At 41.8% G+C, this 22,056-nt stretch overlaps 1 protein-coding gene across 2 annotated transcripts in view; it reads left to right on the top strand.

The window, feature by feature from the left end:
- cep128 (centrosomal protein 128) overlaps positions 1-22,056 on the top strand; it is a 72,490-nt gene that overhangs the window by 20,303 nt on the left and 30,131 nt on the right. Inside the window, exons 14-18 of one of the 2 annotated variants that reach the window (XM_079571799.1) lie at positions 1,958-2,149; positions 3,410-3,871; positions 8,371-8,535; positions 15,626-15,790; positions 20,454-20,513. In XM_079571799.1, coding sequence (XP_079427925.1) covers positions 1,958-2,149; positions 3,410-3,871; positions 8,371-8,535; positions 15,626-15,790; positions 20,454-20,513 — 1,044 coding nt within the window. Of the gene's footprint in view, positions 1-1,900; positions 2,150-3,409; positions 3,872-8,370; positions 8,536-15,625; positions 15,791-20,453; positions 20,514-22,056 lie in introns of both variants that reach the window. The other variant, XM_079571798.1, reaches the window with a different exon arrangement.

Genomic DNA, 22,056 nt, shown 5'->3' with positions numbered 1-22,056 from the left:
TTATCACATAATATGCCAAGATGATGAGCTTATGTTGATTTCCCAAACAAGTCTCGTAAAGCATGTGAGCATATGGTATTTGCCACCCTCTAGTGAAAACATGCATCTGCTTCAGCGATCGACAAACTACCACGATTCTCTATTCAAGTCTTATCTGCGCGAGCTTTGATGAGTATATCTGTTCTTTTTGTTAGAAGCTTTCTTTTCACAAACCTGCACCGCCACCGTTTCTATCAGCAGCGGCCAGACCCATGGCAGACCGATGGTAAATCTCTCCAAAAGCAATCTCAGCGCAGAGGAATGTGGCAGACGGGGCTAACGGAGGCACAGATACAGGCTGTTAGCTGCTAGCTTCTGGCTGTCCTGTCGCAAATGTTCTACACGTTCCCGGCTTCTGATTTAACAGCTGCTTGCACTGTTAGCAACAACATCGACAACGAGGTGTCAGTTCAGTGTGTAAAAACTTTGGTCCAGCCGAGCGAGCTTTTACAGGTCGGGTTGTTTGGGAAGTCTGTTAGGAACAGCAATAAGTCAAGCGGGTACTTGACTTTTTCGTGCGTTTATCCTGCAAAAGAAGGTAATAATAATACTAGGGCTGCAACTAACGATTATTTTGTAATCGATTAGTCCATCGATCATTTTTACGATTAATCGTTTAATCGCTTGGCTGTGAATGGTGGAGTAAAGTTTTTTTTTATCACATTATAGCTTAAGTCGCGCTGGTTAACCTCTGAACTCCCGCCTGAACCGAGAGGATCTTTTTCCTCACGTCATCACATTTTGTTTCCATCATTTTTTTGTTGGGTGTTCAACTCATTTTTGTAACTTTTGTTATTTTTTTGTCATTTTTTGTCATTTTTTGTCATTTTTTGTCACATTTTTTGTCATTTTTTGTCACATTTTTGTCACATTTTTTGTCATTTTTTTGGTCACTTTTTTGTCACATTTTTGTCACATTTTTGTCATTTTTTTGTCATTTTTTTGTTACTTTTTTTGTTACTTTTTTTGTCATTTTTTGTCATTTTTTTGTCATATTTTTGTTACTTTTTTGTTATTTTTTCGTCAAATTTTTGTCATTTTTTGTTACTTTTTGGTCATTTTTTTGAGAAAATGTGCTCGGTTCAGGCGGGAGTTAAGGGGTTAAGGAAGTGCTGATGGAGTAAACTAAAGGGAAATGTTTGCTTAAGGCTCTATTCATGAAATTTACATTGTACCAAACACTACAGACCCTAAATATAAAATCAAACTAGGTTTTCATCAAAAATACTACATTTTTTGGGTCATTTTTGCTCCATTTTAGTCTGTGTGAACCAGAAAGCGATTAATCAATTACTAAAATAGTTGTCGACTCTTTCAATAATCGATTAGTCGTCGATTCATCGATTAGTCGTTTCAGCCCTAAATAATACATCTCTCAATGTGAAGCTTCATGTAAATATTCATAGACTACCTTAGGCTTGTGTGCATAGGATATAAATAATAGGGGTCAGCTCCGCCCAGCGTTTGGTGTTGTTACTGACGGAGTCACCTTGATGCTCCGCAGCCCTGCCCTCACACAGTCACAGACAGACTCCCACCTGGCTCTGCGACGTGACCAGAATCTATTACACAATCGTCTCCGCTCCTTTAATGAATTAGGGAGGGGAATCAAGTGCTCAATTAAATGATTAGCTTCTGAGCTACAGCAAAATCCAGTCAAAGCCGGCGTATTAGCGGCAATCTGCCTCCAACAGACCTGACCATTGTCCCTTATCAGAGAGCTGAGTGCTAGCGTTTTCCTATCAGCGCTAAAGCCGCTGCTGCGAGTGTTTTTTCCCTCTGTTACGGTTGCTCTTTCTATTCTCCTAATCATTATTGTTCAGATTTTTCTTTTGTACACCTTTTTACACCCACTCCTCAGTTTGTCATTCTCCGCCCGTCCCGCTCGTCCTGCCCGTCCCCGTTGTGTGTGTCCCAGCAGGCGGCGGGGGAGCGGGAGGGCTCTCATGCCCAGATGAAGGCGCTGAGCCAGCAGACAGAGGCGGCCCGCAGGGAGCTGGCTGAAATCCTAGGCCGCCTCGCCCATCGGGAAGAGGAGCTGAGGCGCAAGGACGTGGAGCTGTCCGACAGTCGCCATCGGCAACTCTCTCTGGAGCAGGAAGTCAGGGAGGTATGGGCGCAGTAAGGCTACAAATAGAACTTACATCCAATGGTAGTGCTGTGCTTTTCTTCTTTTACTGTATTCTTGTCTTTTGCTGAAACATAAGCTTTTCCTATTGTTTCTGCAAAGATGTACAAATGTGGCACTAAAATTAGAAGAGAATAAAAATGTCCTCTTCTGCGAACAATACTATATGATGCAAATTCCTTCAACATTAGGGATTAACTAATTACATAAATGAATTGTCAGTAAGGATATGGGCAGATATGAACATGCTCTTGGTCTAAAAAGCACTGCAATCGAAACTTAAACTGTGTCGCCTTGAGCCGCATATTGGATGGTGGATATAACCTCAAAGTATACTTGCTTCTACTTGCTTTTACTTCTACTCTCATTATGGACACGGAGCTTTAAATAATTGAGATCTGCCAAACAAACATTAGGAATGGATTTTGGCTGCGAGTTTTAGATCAGGCAGACTTTTCTTTAATTCTTCCATATTGTTTTTTTTTTTTTCTTTTAAAAACTATCAGTCCAAATCCTGAGGCTCTGAGGGATATGAGGAAGGAGCTGCCATCCAAATCCTATGGCTTATGTGCTTTTCTGATTATATGATTGGCTGCCTCAAGAATCAGCACAACAAAACGTCACACATGGAAAACATAACATGTAACATGTGTGTCATTTGTGATCTGAACATGTTTACCTTAGATCTGACTGGCAACATTTCAATTGTTTTGTAAGTATAGACATATTGGCACTCTTCCAGTCAGTGGTGCAAAGGCCGTGGTAAACTATTCACAAGTTTTACCTTTGCTGTTACTTGCTGAGCTGTTAGTGCTTTGCTGTTTTGTATATTGTGTTTTGTTTCTTATTATTATTATTATTTTTTTCCTGTACTGTAGACCTTTTGTGAAGCACTTTGGTCAACAACAGTTGTTTTTAATGTGCTATATAAATACATTTGATTTGATTTGATTTACCATGTAAAATGTACTATTTATAGCCTAGTTTTAAAGAAAAAAACAAACAATTCTGAATGACCAAAACCACAACTGTCAGTGTGTGATGGAGAGGCCTGTCCTGCATCATTAGGAGGAGCACAGTGGCTCTGTAAACTAGTAGAATAGTACAGTACATAGGAAAGTCTAGCTGTACAGTATGTCCAAGGGTTTGGGGTGGATTTGCCACTGATGCCTTCCTGGCAAACCTGCCCTACCTTCAAATACCTGTACTGTTCACCCTCCTAAACCTGAATGTTAACTCTAGGCACGAGAGACCTACACGTCCCTGGAGCACGAGGTGAGAAATCAAGCTGCGATCCACAAGAGGCTGAAAGAAGAAAACCAAAGACTGGAGGAGCGAGCTGACTCGCAGGTGCGCAGACGGCAGAAAGACGAAGACCAACACGTGGAGCTCCAACAGACAGTCAAACAGGTCACGTCCTCCCACGCTCAGCTGCTTCAGAGGCTGGCCGAGGAGGAGGGCTTGAGGAGGGAGCTGCAGAAGTCCCACGCTGAGCTTCAGGCCAGACTGACGGCAGTGCAGGAGGAACGGGCCACACTGGGACAGCAGCTGCAGCTACAGAGAGAGGTGCATCGCAATGAACTGGACAGCATCAAAGCAGCGCTGGAGGACGGGAAGTCCAAGAAGGAGAGAGATCTGCAGGACATGCTCAAGCTCTTCACCCAGGAGCGGGACGACATGCAGAAACACCTGAAGGACGTCAAGGTTGGTCTCTGACTGCAGCTAAACTCCAAGGATGCCTGATGTGTTGTGCACAATAACCACATGAGTTTAGTATTAGTTTAGGTTACAGAGATGAGAAAACCAATGGCCACATTGGTTATTTTCAGGTTGTAGAATGTGATGATGTCACACGATCATGTGAGGGGCTGGAGCCTGTTCCTATCAACTGCATAACACTTTCACAAGTAGAATCTAAAAAGAAAGAAAACATCATTAATATTATGAGAGCATGAGTCCACGATCTCTATGTACAACACCAAAAATCTGCTCCTCACCTGTATAAATATTGTAGGCCTTTACAACGCTGTGATGTCACCTGAAACCCAGCAATACTTGAGACTATTGCAATGTCTGAAGTAGGGCTGAAACGACTAATAGATTAATCGACGACTTATCGATTATTGAAAGAGTCGACAACTATTTTAGTAATCGATTAATCGTTTTCTTGCTCACACAGACTTAAATGGAGCAAAAATGACAAAAAAAATGTTTTTATTTTTGATGAAAACCTACTTTGATTTTATATTTAGGGTCTGTAGTGGTTTGTACAATGTAAATTTCATGAATAGAGCCTTCAAAAAAAAATTCCCTTTAGTTTACTCCATCAGCACTTCCTTAAACAGCGTGAAAAAACATTTTTTACTACACCATTAACAGCCAAGTGATTAATTGATTAATTGTAAAAATGACCGATAGATTAATCGATTACAAAATAATCGTTAGTTGCAGCCCTAGTCTGAAGGCTGTTTGTACGGCAACATACAAACAGCCTTTCTTTTAGGGCAGGGCAACTTTATACCTCACATTTCATACACAAGGCAACTGAATGTGAAAAACAAGATATGCAAAATTACAATCAGGTTAAAGTTAAGGCAAAGCACATACATCATAACACTTTTTAAAGGTATTTTTTCCTTTTTTTTCCTATTAACTTCTTCATTGTCAAATATTGTTCTGCCGCCACCAATCACGCAAAAAGGCAAAAGCAGTGGTCCAATCACACGGCTCAAAAAATAATTAGAACGCGACATTTCATTTCAATCTGCGCAACAAAAGAAAGTGCAACAACATGGCGACACAAGTTAATTGGCTGACTCGTACTTCAAACATGCCCACATCCCAGTAACGTGTCAGCCCTTCATCTAAGTCGGGCCGTAATTGTTGCTGTCATGTTAAAATCAAAAATGGTCCATCTGCTTTTCACCGACGGTCGGCCACGTCTGAATACACCTCAGCGTTCTCCAGAGGCACCAGTTGGCGTTCAATTATGCATCTTCCACTTCACACCAGCACATTCTGTCAAATCAGTGAGCGATCGCAAGGTCATAAGCCAAGCAAAGAATCAGCACGGATCACGGCTTAGCGTTTTTTATTTTTTATAATTGACACCGGGAATCTCACCGTTTGAAATTCCGCACATGGAGAACACGCCTCAGCCACTCAACATCTGGCAAATTTCCGCCCACTAAATCCTCATTTTGTGCGCTCTTCCCTTCATTGTCCTCGGAGTGCGGGTGAGTCGAGGATATCTCGGTTCCTAATGGTGTGCAGCGCCCCATGGATACTCCACTTCTTCCAAGGCTCTGAGCGTGAATATTTAAAAAGGGCCCGCTATCAGACCTTCGCAGTCTCATCGAGGCGGGCTGGAGATAGGGGACTCTCCACTCTCCTCTCAGTATCTCCCCAGATGAGCCCTCGTGGGTACATTGTTTCTTAAGGGGGCACGGTCCTCGCTGATACGCTCCGGTTTAGCCCATTAGCGCTCCACTAAATGACATTAATTTCTGACATAGCTCATTGTAATGGAGTCATTTGCAAAGCGGGCTAAGGACAAGGGCGTCCGCCGGAATGTTTAAAGTGCTCTCGCCTGCGGGTGCGGCAGATGTCCCCAAAGTGGCCCACCCAATATTGCAGCGGAAGCGCCCCCGGCCTCAGTAGAGTTTTAGATCCAGTCGGGAAAGCTTTAAGCACTCGTATATTTTGTCCTTGCATTTTTATCCAGCCGTCAATCCACCCTCGCGCTGTCTCAATGTTAATCCGTCTTTTAATGCTCCCCTCGAGTGGTGCTTGTACATTTTCCATCTGTTTTTCTTCTTTACCCAATTCCAGAAGCTGTGTTTTCGTACTTTGTCTGTAACTCTTTGGCTTTTCAATTCTTATTATTTTAACAAACGGGGTGTCGTGGAAAGGCCATAGCGATTAGCGTAATATCAAAATTAGCATTGGTAATTTTATACAATGGTGATGTGGAGAAGTGCTGTTGTTGTAGTGGGAGTCTGCGCTCACACAGGGGTGTAAACAATGCATGTGACAAATGTGTGTCCGTCGGGTGAGACGAATCCTCCACAATGATATGACTGCAGATTTTAACTGACGAAAAAATAACGACAAAGCAATATATCGGCCGGCCGACGTATCGGGCTGATATTTGGGCATTTTCAATATCATATATTTCATATATACATAATATTTAAGACTAATTTAGTCGACTTATATTTATAATATTGATTCTAATCATATTTAATGTTGTTCCTCTGCTTCATGGAGCTGCTCCACATGAACAAAGCTCAGAGCTGATCCTTTAAACATGATCTGAGGCTCTTTCAGACGCTCAATACAAGTTTGGATGATTTTAGTCTCTCCTTTTCATTTTTATTTAGTCTGATTTTAGTCGACTAAAATATCTGGGCATTTTAGTCACAGTTTTAGTCTCATGAGAAACTTTTAATTTAGTTTTAGTCCAATTTTAGTCACAAAAATATCACTTTGACTAAAATTAAGACTAAATATTTTAGTCGACGAAATTAACACTGGTGGAAAGAGTTTTAAAGGGTCTATCAGAGTTTAAAAATGTTGAGATTAAGTATTTTCCTCCCCCTACATGTTCCAGCCATGTCCTAATGTGTAGAATGAGCTCAGACCTGTTCACCACAACTGCCAATAAAAAATCCTAAAATCCTGTCACTCAAAAAGTTCTTACTTCGAGTCCGAAGTGACGTCATGCACAGGCATAATATAGAAGCTGCAGTTACACATTTGACCTGAGGTGGCAGCAGTGAGTATAACATGGCCAACTTGCAACTAGTCTCTTTAAAACGAGCTTAGGCCTCAGGGGAGCGGAGAAACATCACATACTTTTATGTTGTACACTTTATGTATCGGAACCATGAGAGAGACTTGCTGTTTTTTTTGTTTTGGAATCTACTGATTTTTGTCTTTCAAACAAGCTCCCTCAGAAGTACCTACTAAGCATGAATATACATCGCCCCCTGCAGTCATAGTTCAGCACTGACACGCTTCGAAGCTTCATACACAGGATTATAGACCAGACTAGGGCTGCAACTAACGATTATTTTGTAAATCGATTAATCTATCGATCATTTTTACGATTAATCGATTAATCGCTTGGCTGTGAAGTGTGAATGGTGGAGTAAAGTTTTATTTTTTCATTTTTTTTTTTATCACATTATAGCTTAAGTCGCGCTGGTTAACCTCTGAACTCCCGCCTGAACCGAGAGGATCTTTTTCCTCACGTCATCAGATTTTTTTTCCATCATTTATTTGTTGGGTATTCAACTCATTTTTGTAACTTTTTGGTCATTTTTTGTAATTTTTTTGTCAAATTTTTGTAATTTTTTTGGTCAAATTTTTATCACATTTTTGTCATTTTTTTGTTACATTTTGGTCTTTTTTTTTTTTGAGAAAATGTGCTCGGTTCAGGTTGGAGTTAAGGGGTTAAGGAAGTGCTGATGGAGTAAACTAAAGGGAAATGTTTGCTGAAGGCTCTATTCATGAAATTTACATTGTACAAACCACTACAGACCCTAAATATAATCTCAAAGTAGGTTTTCATCAAAAATACTTTTACATTTTTTTGGTCATTTTTGCTCCATTTGAGTCTGTGTGAACCAGAAAACGATTAATCGATTACTAAAATAGTTGTCAACTCTTTCAATAATCGATTAGTCGTTTGAGCCCAAGACCAGACATTTGAAAAAGATACTAGCCAAAAACATCAGAGGACCAGTTGAGAGTCTACTTTAGTGCAGTGTTTTCTTTGGAGGTCCGCTTAGTTCACTTCTCAACTGTCTCCGTCTGAGCTGAAGCCCACATCTTATTCAGACACGCAAACAATTGGGATGTACGGGACGGTGTGCGAGAGCTACAAATGCGTTTGGACAACAGCCAGGAGATTTTCCTCAACTACCGCCAACTTTCACAGATTGAAAACAGGGTGATCCAGCACCTTTAACGGCTTAACAACTTTAGCCTCTGCTACGATGGAAGCTTCCTGGGCGACTGAGAGCCCACACAAACACATTACATGAAATAATTAAGCCATTGCCGCAACTTTGTAGATCTATTAGACTTTAAAAAACCCTATCAGCGTGTTATATGGCGGGTTTGCTCTCCACAGCGGATTGCCCGGTGGCTTTTACAGCTGTAAATGATTGCTCATGTCCGCATCTCCTCTGTACCAGGCAGATGCAGCCTCCGACAAAGAGCTGTGTGAGGCGCTGCGCATCAAGCTGGACAGGATGAAGGATGAGTGTGATAAACTGGCAGCGCAACTGAGCTCAAAGGAGGACGCGCACTCCCTCCTCCAGAGAAAGCACCAGCTCCTCCGAGAAGAACTGGACGACAAAGTAAGCCCCAAAAATCACCACCGATATCAAACAATGGAACAAGCTGCATTGACGGCAGAATATCCACTGACATAGGTTTGTGTAATGCATCTTTTTCTCTCAGTAGACGTTGTGCAGTATTTGTGCTGATTCTAATTGAACGTGACGCGGCCAGTCCAAGGACATGAAAAGACGAGCTGTAAAGATACAAGTGTGTGTGTTTGGCAGCGTTCCTCCACTGACGCAGCACGTTTCTCCTGCTTTACTGAAACTCGAGTTTGCTGTGTTACCTGATAACACACTGGGGCACAGCGGGTACTGAGCTGCACGGCTTTTGGCTCATAATGTAGACGTTGCTCAGTTTATCATGTTTATTTAGCTGACTTTTATAAATTGTGAATATCTTGTTTCCTGCCTTGAGTTAAAAAAGTTGTTGATATTTTCTTTTGCACCTTAATTCTACAGCTTCTAGCACCGCCTCATGCAAGGTTATACTCATATTTAATCTCATTAGTAACTGTGCAGTGCAGTCTGTCAAATTATTTCCTTCTTTCCAAAACATCTAGTGTTTTTTGGGGCCATAATTGGTGGCATCAGCAGCCAATGAACACTATGGAGAATTATTGTTGAGGTTGTGTTGACATGGGTTCCCTGCTAGTGTTATGTTGAGACAAATGGTTCAGTTAGTGATTTTGTGGAGCACATAGACCCGGGGTGGCCAACTACCGTAGTCAGGGACCCAGAGCTGAAAAGTTCAACCTTGATCCTGGAAGAGCCACAAAGGCACCCACCATTTGCGAGATCCAGGGGTGGTAGTTTAAAAATGACTCGGGGAAAAAAACTAGAACTTTCTGCCTTTAATGCTGGAGTATGTTTCTGTGTGGGGCCCTGCCCACTGAGCCCCCTCCTCTGATTCGCCCCTGGCCTGTGCATTCAGATCAGATTCAGTTTATTGGCCATTTGCAGAACAAAACCACTTTGGAAAGAAAGTGCAATGTCACCACATATGTGTGTAGAGTCAGATATAATCCCGCGGGATTATATCTGACTCTACACACATCCTAAAGTCTGAGTTTGTATTTATGCACTTGAGAAGAAGGCACAGGACATTTCTGAGTAAGTATGTATATATATATGAATATACAGTATATGTGTATAGGTATAAGAATTCTTTGAGTTGGAGAATAGACAGAGGAAATTACTTTGTGTTTTTCACTAATGTTCACTTGGTGTTGTATGGTGACTGTGTATAGAGCCTCTCGTAAGTATTCATACACCTTGAGCTTTTGCACATTTTGTCATGTTTACAATCCTAAACATAAAGATTTAATGTTTATTTCTTTACTGAACGTTCACACGCAAGTAACAGACGACTGTGAAGTGAAAGCAAAATGATACATGATTCTGTTATTTTTCAAAAAAATTATGTATGGAGCAAACCTGACACTGCTCATGGTCCTGAGTGCACCATCCCCAGTGTCAAATATACGGGGGGGAGCATCATGCTGTGGGGCTGCTTTTCCTCAGCGGGGACTGGGGAGATTGTAAGAATAGTTGTGAAGATGGATGGAGCCAAATACAGGGACATTTTGGAGGAAAACCTGCTGGAGTCACAAGAGAACTGAGGCTGGGGCGGAGATTCACCTCCAGCAGGACAATGACCCGGAGCACAAAGATAAATCTACAATGGAATGGTTCAATAAAAACATATTAATGTGTTAGAATGGCCCAGTCAAAGTCCTGACCTAAATCCTATTGAAAATCTGTGGAAAGACCTGAAAACTGCTGTTCACAAACGCTCTCCTTCTAATGTGACAGAGCTGGAGTTGTTTTGTAAAGAGGAATGGGCTAAAATGTCAGTCTCTACATGTTCAAACCTTGTAGAGTCAAACCCCAAAAGACTTGGGCTGTTATTGCAGTAAAAGAGGGTTCCACAAAGTATTCATTCATGCTGTATGAATACTTATGCAAGCCCCACTTTTCATTTTTCTATTTTTTGAAAAATAACAGAATCATGTATCATTTTGCTTTCACTACACAGTTGTCTGTTACTTGTGTGTGAACGTTCAGTAAAAAAATCAACATTAAATCTTTATGTTTAGGATTGTAAACATGACAAAATGTGCAAAAGTTCAAGGTGTATGAATACTTACGAGAGGCTCTGTATGTGTAACTTTGAGCTGCTGCCCTGTTCCAAAACAAACTTCTCCTTAAAGAGCTACTAACCCCTCCTTCCAGAGCCTCAATCTCAGAGCCTCAGATTTGAAAATCTCAACAGAAAGGGGGCGTCGCCTGGAGGACTAAGGGGCACGCGGGAGGGGTGAGGGGTGGGAGGGGCTTGAGGCTTCTGACTTCTGACTTGACGCTGCACCTGCAGCGCTCCTCGTAAACAAAGTCCGACCATGGGAGCATGGTGTTCCAGCGAGCTAACTTATTTAGCAACTTGTTCCACTGGGACAGGTCTACAGCTCTCTCTACACAGGGGATGTATACACATACATCGATGTGGAAGCTGGGGTCAGACGCTGACACCTCACACCTTCTCCTTTTTAAAGATGTAGAGGCTGCTCTGGGACTGTCAGGAAGAGGGATTTCCATCAGGTCCCCTGTCCCACAACCGACGCTTGTGTAAGCGGTCCGGGCTTGAGTAGCTGTACAAAACACAAACAAAAAAAACACGTTTAAAATGGCAGTAATTACACAACTTGTGTCTAACTACAGTATATAAAAAAACAAAAGTGTAGACTGTTTTATACATAAAATGACAGTACTGTATAAAGGATAAATAGATTTCACCTTTGCGTCGCCTGCTCAGCTTCACATTGGCCTGGACACCTGCATGCCTTATAAGGACTGGATCAGTTTGGACATTTCTCTCTGCTCACTTTTGGCTGAAAACATAACAATAAATAATATTTATAAAGTGCACACACAAGTGACATGCAAACACATTGTTTGTATTGATGATTTATAGGAATACAACCTACGATATACTTTAGAATATGCCCCCTATAGCAGATCAACCAAATATTTGTATCAGGTTAATTCTGGCTACAGTCGGCTACTAAAAACTTCCAAATGGTTTGGCATTTTGAAAAGCTGCGTCCAAATAGGTGTAAACTTTGGTTCACTTCAGAAAACTTGTCAACATGAACATAATTATCAGAATTTATCCTACTTTGTGAACCTGTTCAACAACAATGGCAATAACAACTATACGGATTCTTAAAGCACGTAAGAACAGCTCACATCTGTGAGAGCCCAATGACCACATGGTCCACCTGGAGTGGTCAGCCCTCTCCTCACTGACCACACGGTCCACCTGGAGTGGTCAGCCCTCTCCTCACTGACCACACGGTCCACCTGGAGCGGTCAGCCCTCTCCTCACTGACCGCACGGTCCACCTGGAGTGGTCAGCCCTCTCCTCACTGACCACACGGTCAGTTTAGCCTCCGACACACAGTACGTTCTAGCTATACGTTAGCTTTACAGGCTAGCTATACGTTAGCTTTACAGGCTAGCTATACGTTAGCTTTACAGGCTAGCTTGTAGCTACTGTCAAAAGCTACAGTCATGTAAAACTTAGATTAGTTTGGTGCTCAGACTCGTGCACATTTGCGCACAGTGTTGGCGTAACTTTGCAGACTGATGCATTAGCAGGCTGCCCCGGGCAGCGAGTAGACGCGCTTATAACCGGTGGCTGCTGTTCCTCAGCCACAGTGAGCGAGTGCGGGACACGTCGCCTGGAGCTGACGCTGCAGAGTCTATTTACACGCCATATTTTTTCAACAGATCTACACGACTCATGTGATTGGTATTATCAGAGGCCAAAACGGCGAATTTGTTTGAGACACTACAATAACGATCTATTCTGACGTGCACATAAACATTCTATATACTGTACATGACTCAATCTGTGAGCAAAGTAGCTTCTACTGACAGAAATGACCGGGACAGAGTGAACCAAGTGCCTCTTTTTACAGCAGCTACAATCAATGCAATTACTACCAAACCCAAAATGGGTAAATCATTATTTTTCTCACTCACCTCACATTGTTGGCGGGGCAGCAGTGTCGACGGGGACGGCCTCGCTCTTCAAACGGAGAAGACTAGCATAGCCCAGTTCAACCTCGGTGAAGTTGGCGAAGGAATCAGCACGTAAAATGGTCTTTGCAAACTCCAGCCCCACTACGCTACACTTCCTCCCCATCCTAACACAGTACAATTAACAACTAACAATTAAATTATACACGATAGACCACTAAAAACAATACTAACAAACGCCCTAAGCTAAATTGAGCGAACTAATCTAACAATAAAAGCAACTAGTGACTACAACTACAATATTCAACAACTAACACTACTAAAACTATACAATTATCTATAATAAACAAGCTATCCTAATAAAATCTACCTAAATGCTATGACAACTAATCGCAAACCTGACAATCGATGAAAATATTCTCTCGTTATTCCAACACCAACTCGCTACGGGGGCGTGAGCGAGACTGAGCCTTTTTATACCCCAGAGCGGCAGGGCCCGTGACATCATCTCTCGCCTCCTGACATCATCTCTCTCCCCTCCGCTAATTGGGTGCCGAATTCAAAAAATCAAATGCAGTACCGACAGTTCGCTGCAGATGGCGCCACACAGACGGTTTGGGACACAAAGACAGGATTTCAACAAATTTGCACTAAATTGTTAAAATAGTGACAGATACACGTAGACAACACTATAAGATACCCATTTATACAACTTAGCTAGAAAAAAAAGTTGATTTTGGGGTTAGTTGTTCTTTAAACTAACTAACTAACTAAAAGGACACAACATAAAAACAAACAAACAAATGCCACATAGAAAGCTTAAGGTAAAATACTGTACAATGAAAGTCCATACTAAATTTCAAGGGCCTGCAGCTTGGTCCTGACTGGATTGTGCAGACAGAGAGAGTACTCTAGGCTCGCAAGTTTGCAAACTTTAATAAGTAGCCTCTGGAGGATGTCTGAGATTCTGTTTTATGTTGCACATGTTACAGTTACAACACATGTGAAAGGAAAGTCAATAACTTTGCATATTTCCGTGTTGTGATGTCACGCTTCGCATCATGCGTATGCTCGTCTTTGTTCCATTTCCTGATTTTGACCTTTTTCTGTGAATATGAGGCCAATTTTCATCGAATGACGAGTGATCAGAAACTCGAGAAGCACAGAAGCCACGATCTGCCTGATTGTTAAACCTTTGTCTGGCTCTGAGTGGGGCTGCTGTACGCACGGGCGCCTTTCACGCGCTGCCTCGAAAAAGAGAGCGATGCGGACTCAGTTTATGTGTGTAGAGATGGGAAACGGTGTCTTTAGGACTACGGTTGGTGGAGTTTTGGTCAAGTTACAGTTTATGGGAAATGTGTACTAGGGCTGTGCAATTAATCGAAATTCGATTACGATTTCGATTACAACAGTAAACGATTACAAAATTAGCATAATCGCAAAAAATCGATTATAATTTTTTTTTGTTTTTGTTTTTTTATTAACTTTTTTTTTTTTTCACTTTTTTTTTCTAATTTTTAATTTTTGGATTTTTGTAACTTTTTTGATGGATTTTTGTCTTTATTTTAATGTTTTTTTTGTCATTTTTTTGATGGATTTTTGTCACTTTTTTTTTCTGGATTTTTGTCAATTTTTTGATGTTTTTTTGTCATTTTTTTGATGGATTTTTGTCATTTTTTTGATGTTTTTTTGTCAATTTTTTTTGATGGATTTTTGTCGTTTTTTGCTGGATTTTTGTCATTTTTTTTAAATGTTTTTTTGTCATTTTTTGATGGATTTTTATCTTTTTTTTAATGGATTTTTTTGACGGATTTTTATCTTTTTTTTGATGGATTTTTTTGATGGATTTTTGTCATTTTTTGATGTTTTTTTGTCACTTTTTTGATGGATTTTTTTAAAGGCAACAAATAATCGTTTGAATAATCGTGATTTCAATTATGACAAAAATAATCGTGATTATTATTTTTTCAATAATCGAGCAGCCCTAATGTGTACCAATTCTTAAAGCAGCATTATATCAAACATACCCAATCATGCAAAGAGCCGCTCCCTGATTGGCCAAGAGCTACTGTGACAGTTATGTTGTCACTTAATTATGACTTTCTGATGAGAACAGGCGGCTCTGACCCACCCACTTGAAAAGAGGATGGGGCATGTTTATGACCTGATTGAATTTAGAGAGAATTTAGATTGATTGTTTATGGCAGGAAACAGTGGAAATAGTGTTTGTGTACTGACATCATTACGCTGCACACTGATAAAGGGTCGATACTGTTGTAGTACAAGCCGCTGTGCCGTTAGTGTTCTTTCCAAGGCTGGATAAACCATGGCGTCTGACATTTAAGAATCCGGCGAACAAGCATACAAATCTCTCTGGAGCTAGATTTTGCCGTGGTTACCCCCAAAAGGGAATCTCAAAAGGTTTCTATTGTCTATTCTTTTTTGATACACTTGTTGAGAAGAGTGCTAGCCCAATATCTCCTGCAGTATATTGCCCCAGTGCCTATGAAAACAGCATCCTTTAACCTTCAGGCTCCTTCCTTTCTCGCATTCCCGCACATGCATCAACAACAGGCATCTCAAAAGCCTCGCAAAGTTGCAACGGCGCCACATCAGCACTATTTCTGAAAGCATTTTATCGCCACGTCCTCGGGTGTTTTATCACCACAGATGAAGTATTGAACACCCATTCCGTTTTCTGACAAAGCGCTGATAAGTACTAGGTTGACTATAGGGGATCCATGTATTGATTCGAATGCAAGGGAATGGGGAAAAAGCTGCTCTTCTTAATGTTGCTGCACGGGTGGTTTATTTTCTGGGGACAGCGCAACGATCCAGGTCCCTACCTTTTCCGATCGACTGACCCTGAAACTATTGATGTGCGCTTAGAGCTGAAGATGAGCTGCAGATACATGGAGCTACGCGGAGTAAGATGTTCGTATTGATCAGTGCAACTTGGCGCAGGTTTTGTGGCCTGGGAAGTGTGAATGTGGGGATGCTTTTACCGTGGAAAGTAAGTCTGTCTATTGTTAAGGACTGACTGAAGGCTGACTCTCCTCTTCCTCAGGTCAGGTCAAATGAGCGGAGGCGCACTTCTGAGTCCGAGGTCTTTCTGCTGAAGGAGAAGGTGTCAAAGATGGAGGCGGATCAAGAGGCCGTGCTCACAGCGATGGGAGAGGAGCTGGACAGCGCCTGCCGCAGTCTCGCCCGGAACGGAGAGGACAAATTGCAGGTATATTTAATTGGCTTTGCATGACTTAAATTAAGCGTTCTTAGGAAGATTTTTTTCGTTTGTACAGAGGCAGGAAGTAAGCCTTGAATAATTGAGTTGTGTCCTGGACATTTATTAGTTTTACATGGCTTAAAGTGGACATATCATGCAAAGTCAACCATGTTTTAACCTTGAATGTAAATTAATGTAGCATTTCACAACATTCACGCAGATTTTAATAATCCTCGGACAAAGCAGTAAAATTCGGCTGTTTCTTCTTCTACGGTGTCAGCTCCTCGTTCTGTACTTCCTGATTGTTCAAACCCAAAAACTGTCCTCCACATTTGTAATGCCCATAATCCAACATTATTGATTTTGAGCCTTTCTGTGCTCAAAGTGCCCTGCTGGTAGCCTGGCATCCAGACTAATCTCCGATGTTGATTAATGAATAAACAGGAGACTAATCTGGCGACCCTGTTGTAGAAAAGCTACTGCTGGAGGCGGGACTAATGTGGGACAACCAAAGCGCAGCCAATGAGAACATAGCGGATGTGACGACAGAAACAGCCACAAGAAAGTTGTATCATTCAGACGTTAACAATGGCGCTCCTGCCACACGGAGTTCAGTAAATGACTTCTGTCGTTCATGTCAGAAACACTTAAGAACACAAGCAAACCGGAGCATTACGTGAAGCTTGTGTTGAAAAACTACAAAACAAAGGCGCAACAACGTGACGTTCAGGAGCTGCTCTGATTGGTCGGTCGGCTCCATATCGCTGCGTCACTTCCTTTGAAAGCGCGTAATGGAGTGTTGCCAGAGCCTCTTCTGTAAAGAGGCGGAGTCTGGTTGGCGAGACTACCCTGCTGGAGCTGCTAACCATGGCGTATGTCCAAATTATTCCTATAGCTGCCAGCAGGAGGAGCTCCAGTCAAGATGTTCAGCTCTTTCGCTGCATTTCATTATTACCATTTAAACATACAGTATTTACAAATTAGAAACATAAAATAGCGAAGCCGAGGCACCCAAGCTCCATATGCATTGACATGTTCACTTTAAAGCTCCTTTACCCAATTTTCTCATTCTCAAGCTTTGACAGAGCAAGGAAGTGGAATTGTGTCTATTAACCATTGCTCCAGGTCATTACTAGATCTCACCAACCTTTCTGCACACCAGATTCTTCGTTAATGTGAAATTTATATACACGTTAGCCAACTTTCAGACCATTGAGCAGGTTTATTGTCACGGCAACAACAAGTGATCCCACAGTATCTGTTTGCTTTAGAAGAAAACTTTCACAATGTAGCGCCGACTACAATGATCTTTTTATTTTTTTTAATTTTTTTTACAAATGGCTGCTTTATGGGAGTTTACTGAACCATTACCGAAAATACCGTGTTGCGCACGCAGGGTCTTCAAGTTGATTTTATTGGAAAATGACAAATTTAAATGTTCTCAATGGTTTAATTGCTACCCATCAACACTTCTACAATGCCACAGAAGACATAAAAAGAACAAGCTATTTTTTTTATGCTTAACATTTAATCCCAAGTGCTTATTATTTTCCCGACCATTTCATTTTTGAGCCATTACACACAGCAACACTTAACTTAATTCCTCTCAAATTTCAACTCCAAGATTAGTCCCCAAATGATCCTTGTGGCCTCTCATTCCTACTTCTTAAACCGGTTTCTTCTGCCGCTCAGGGCTAATGAACCTAGCCAGCTCTTATCTGCTGATATGGATTTCCTAATCTCGCCCAGCAGTCTTCCACCCGGATATTTGAGCCAGCGCCGTGCCTCATTTGTAATCTGTCATAGTGAAAAGCAGTCAAACTCACCGCTGATTGGCTTAATGAAGGGAATCATTAACAGTTTAGGGGTGCATTAGTTTGCATGTTACCCCAAGATAACCTCTTCCCTTCCACTTTTCTACAAGTCGTACAGTAAAAAAGTTGTCATTTCCAAAGCGGAGGAAGATATCATCTGCACCGACATCAGCCGCAAGTGTCACTGGGCCAAATGGGGAGACGGGATTTTCTCATTTCGCCTTAATTCAAGAGGAACGGGAGCCATCTTTTCTTTTTACTATAAGTTCTCTATATTACTTTTGCTATTGTCCTGTTGGCAAAGACGGTCACACATTAACTCCGAGCTTAAAAGAGACATAACCCGTGCAAATGCTTGTTAGCCGGGGCAGACACCCGATTACCGCCGCTGTGAGTGTGTGCCCCGCAGACGGCACTTTGAACTCCCAGCCAGCCTCACGTTCTCCGCAGTTTCACCTCGCTTTTGTCTGCCAGTGCGCCCGACTGTCTTTGATGATTCGCGGTGGAGAAAGAGTAGGGGAATGGTAGCGGCGGAGCTTTATCCACCCACGCAATCACACGCTCCGCCACACGGCTGTGACAGGGACCTCTACACAGCTGCGCGCCGTTTCCGCTCTTTGAGTCTCTTTGGCGACATCTCGGGAAAGTCGTTTTGCCTGGAAGTGAACGTGAGTGACGTCTTGGGGAAGATCGCGCGACACCTGTGCAGCGTTGGTGTTGTTTATCAAGGCAAACGGCAGAGAGAGCGCGGAAAAGTCTTCCCCGTTTGGTTTCCGAGTGCGTTGATCATGCGCAAACACAGTGCCACGAGGGAGCACTTGATAAAAGGAAGTTGTAGAGTTAGCCTTTTCATGATTTTCCGTGGGGATATGACGTGGACCGTTGCCTAGAGTCAGAATTGCAACTTTTTGCTTCACCTTTTTCTTGCCAGACGGCTCAGTCTTCACAGCAGAGACACCTGGTTCAAGGCGAGCCAGATCATCACTTTTTCTTTGTGTGCAATACAATACTATAATCTAGCAGCTCCAAATTCAAAGGGGCTTCTGGGCTGAACTTTTAGACTTCTCCCTTCAGGACAGAGTGTATTGTCAGTTGCAGAGCTCCTGCAGACCCATGTTTCAAACTACTATAGGCATACTGCTATTTTGAATTGTATAGACTGCACTCTCGCAGAGCCCCCGAGAGAAGCAGACTTTTCTTCTACAACTCACTACGCCATTTTAAACTGGTGGGATTTTTCTTTTTTTTAAACTCCAAGCCGATTCACTATATCATGTTGGTTTTTAACTGGACCTCGAGTCTGCAATAAAGGTTGATGATGATGATGATGTAAAGCATTGAGCACCTGGCTTTACCTGAGGAAATGCCTAGTGTTGTGGTTAAACTTGTATGTTCATTTAGTAAAACACTCAAACAAAGCCAATATTCAACCACAATAATTGAGAGTAGAGCAATATTGATACATTATTGTTATCACATTATCAGATGACAGAACATATCCATATCTCAAGAAGCCACAACACAATAACGTACTGTATTGTAATGGTTTACTGAAATAATTCAATAATATTACCACAATATTCAAGACCTTTGTCAAATATAGCTTTTTTCATGCTATAAGCACTTTGGTGATGCAACTCTATTGTTTTTCTAAGTGCTATATAAATATAATGGCTCATAACGAGTCATGCAGCCCTAATTGAAGGGATTCTGGTGTACAGGAGAAATGCATTTGCATGCAGAGCGAGCATAAAGCACAGCACTGTGCGATCCTCATGCCTTTGGAATATGTGCCTGTTTATCTATGGGCGTCTTTGAGAGCTGTGTCAGCAGACATTAGGAGCTGGCAGACAGTGGGTTTGTGTTGCTGATTCTGATGAGCCTGACAGAGTCTGAGAGCTCATTTTGACATAGACACACAAGCATTCTGCTCTGGTTAGCAGTGCCATGAACTGTTAAACATGGAAGTGCAGCTCTGGATCTTCATCTTGATGTTTATGTTAGCATTTAGTACCTATGTTTTTTTAACTGATCCCAACACCCATAAAGCAAAAAAAATCATCAAAATCTCCACATTTTTTCTTGAGTTTGAAAAACAGAACAATCTATTGCACAATTATAAAGACGATCACAATTAGCAAGAATTCCGTTCATATTTTATGCTTCATGTTCAGTAGTTTTTTGTAAGTCAAGCCTAGATGCACAACATTTCTTTGCTAATACTCTCAACACTTCCACTGACAGCACAAATGCATCATCTGCTCGCTTGATTTAAAGTTCTCCTCTGTCAGCTTATACCGAACAATCACATTTCCATTCCTGTGGTCTCCTGCCATTTACTGAGATCCTAAAATGATCGATACACAGGAGGACGAGGAGCCTCACTGGGTCGGGCTGTGTAGTCAGGTGCTCTATCAAAATGCAAAAACACAGACACTTTCCTTACATAATAGAGGCAATACCATCTGAGGCACACTGACTAGAGGTTATTAAATGTCCTATAATGAGGGACGCCAACATATTTAGATCTGAGTGGTCTTCCTCAGGGCTTCAGTAAAGAATCAATAAGCGAGGTATTCTTAATGCAAAGAGGCGTCACGTAACAAGCAACATTTAAAAAGCTTCACCATGCATTTTCATATAGAAAAACCACCGCCTTTGTCCGGGGGAAAACATTATACAGCCGCATACCATGCAAATTGATGTTGCATAACGCTGTACTGTAACTCAAACGATGTGTCCGATTTTGATTCCAAACGTCAGCTCCAGATCCTTTCAGCCTAATGATAAACGCTGTAGAAGCTGCCTGAGCCGCCGCCAGCATGACTCACACGTGTCTTTTCTTTGCTCTTAAACAGGCAATCTTACAGAGGCCTGGATTAGTGCGAGACCCCCACCGCTGGTTAGCTGAGACAAAGGTAAGGATTTACCGCTCCGGGGCACCGCGCGAACACCGCTTTCTCCAAATCCCTGGCATAATAGACAGAACATAGGATTAGCACGTGACATGATGAGCGTGAACATGCCGGTTACTCTGCACTATTAATTTAGACGTCTTGCATAACTCAGAACCTCAGATTTCCCATATAAGGCATCAGACTTTCTCTGAAATTTGAAATCTGTAAAGTGTAAACTAAAATGGTAAATGACGCTCCCCATTAGTATGTTTCGTTTAGCTAATGTCGGTGTTCACAGTTGGAAAGCAAATTTGCCACAAGATTTTAAAGGAATAGGCCACCGTTTTTACATACTAAGATATGTTCTTACCTCACTTTAGACGTGTTAATATATCCCCGTCTGGTCTTTGTCCGTGCGCTCACACATACGCAGCCTCTCCCACATGTCACATAGCTCCAAAAAAGCTCACGATAGAAGCTACCAAGCTCTTCCACGTGTTCCCTATTTAAATAAAGTTACGTGAAGTGTTTTCATGCGAAGTATATTTACACAGAAATGTAACATGTCGATTTTATAAGCAGATAAAAAGGGGGACTATATTGTGAGGCGTAATGATACGAGGAGTAAAACGTCCGTGCAGTAACTCCTAAAGACTTCCCCGCTCACTTCCGTCAATAACCTTTAGGAGTTACTGCGCGGACGTTTTGCTCCTCGTATCATTACGCCTCACAATATAGTCCCCCTTTTTATTTGCTTATAAAATCGACATGTTACATTTCTGTGTAAATATACTTCGCATGAAAACACTTCACGTAACTTTATTTAAATAGGGAACACGTGGAAGAGCTTGGTAGCTTCTATCGTGAGCTTTTTTGGAGCTATGTGACATGTGGGAGAAGCTGCGTATGTGCTCCGTTTGCGTGACAGAGCGCACGGACAAAGACCAGACGGGGATATATTAACTCGACTATAGTGAGGTAAGAACATATCTCAGTATGTAAAAACGGTGGCCTATTCCTTTAAGCATCAATGATTTTGACTCATTTAAAGCAGTACTAAGTAACGTGTTTACCTTAATAAATCCTCTCCGTAGTCCCTGTGGGGGTGATACAAGTGTTTATGGGATGATTGGAGGGTCTTTCATCTCCCCCTGGTGTCTCTGGACAGAAAACCACGTTTGCAACTTGACTGCCACCGGTCCGGAGAAAGCAATACACACTAATGGGATCACGAAGAAGAAGCCAACATGCTAACGGGCAAAGCTAACTGCGGGCTAACGTCACTTTAAACAGTATTTACAGCAAAGTTTGAGTGAAAAAAAAAAAATCCATTGTATAATTGAATGCACAGTAACCCTCTGTCCCTTCACCTTTCCTGTCAGCGTAGGATTTACTCTCCAAGACAATTAATAAGTAAAAAAAATCGTAACTTGCTACGACACCTGCAGTTGCGCTTATGGCCTCTAGGGGGAAGAGTTACTTAGTACTGCTTTAAAACATACAGTATCTGCATCAATGTACCTCTAACTTTATTCTATGCGTTTGAATGGAACTCGTAGTCTTT

Source organism: Gobius niger, assembly GCF_951799975.1.
Source record: "Gobius niger genome assembly, chromosome: 15".
Classification (NCBI taxonomy): domain Eukaryota; kingdom Metazoa; phylum Chordata; class Actinopteri; order Gobiiformes; family Gobiidae; genus Gobius; species Gobius niger.
The sequence above is the reverse complement of the archived record's forward strand: the minus strand, read 5'-3'. Positions and strand labels throughout refer to the sequence as shown.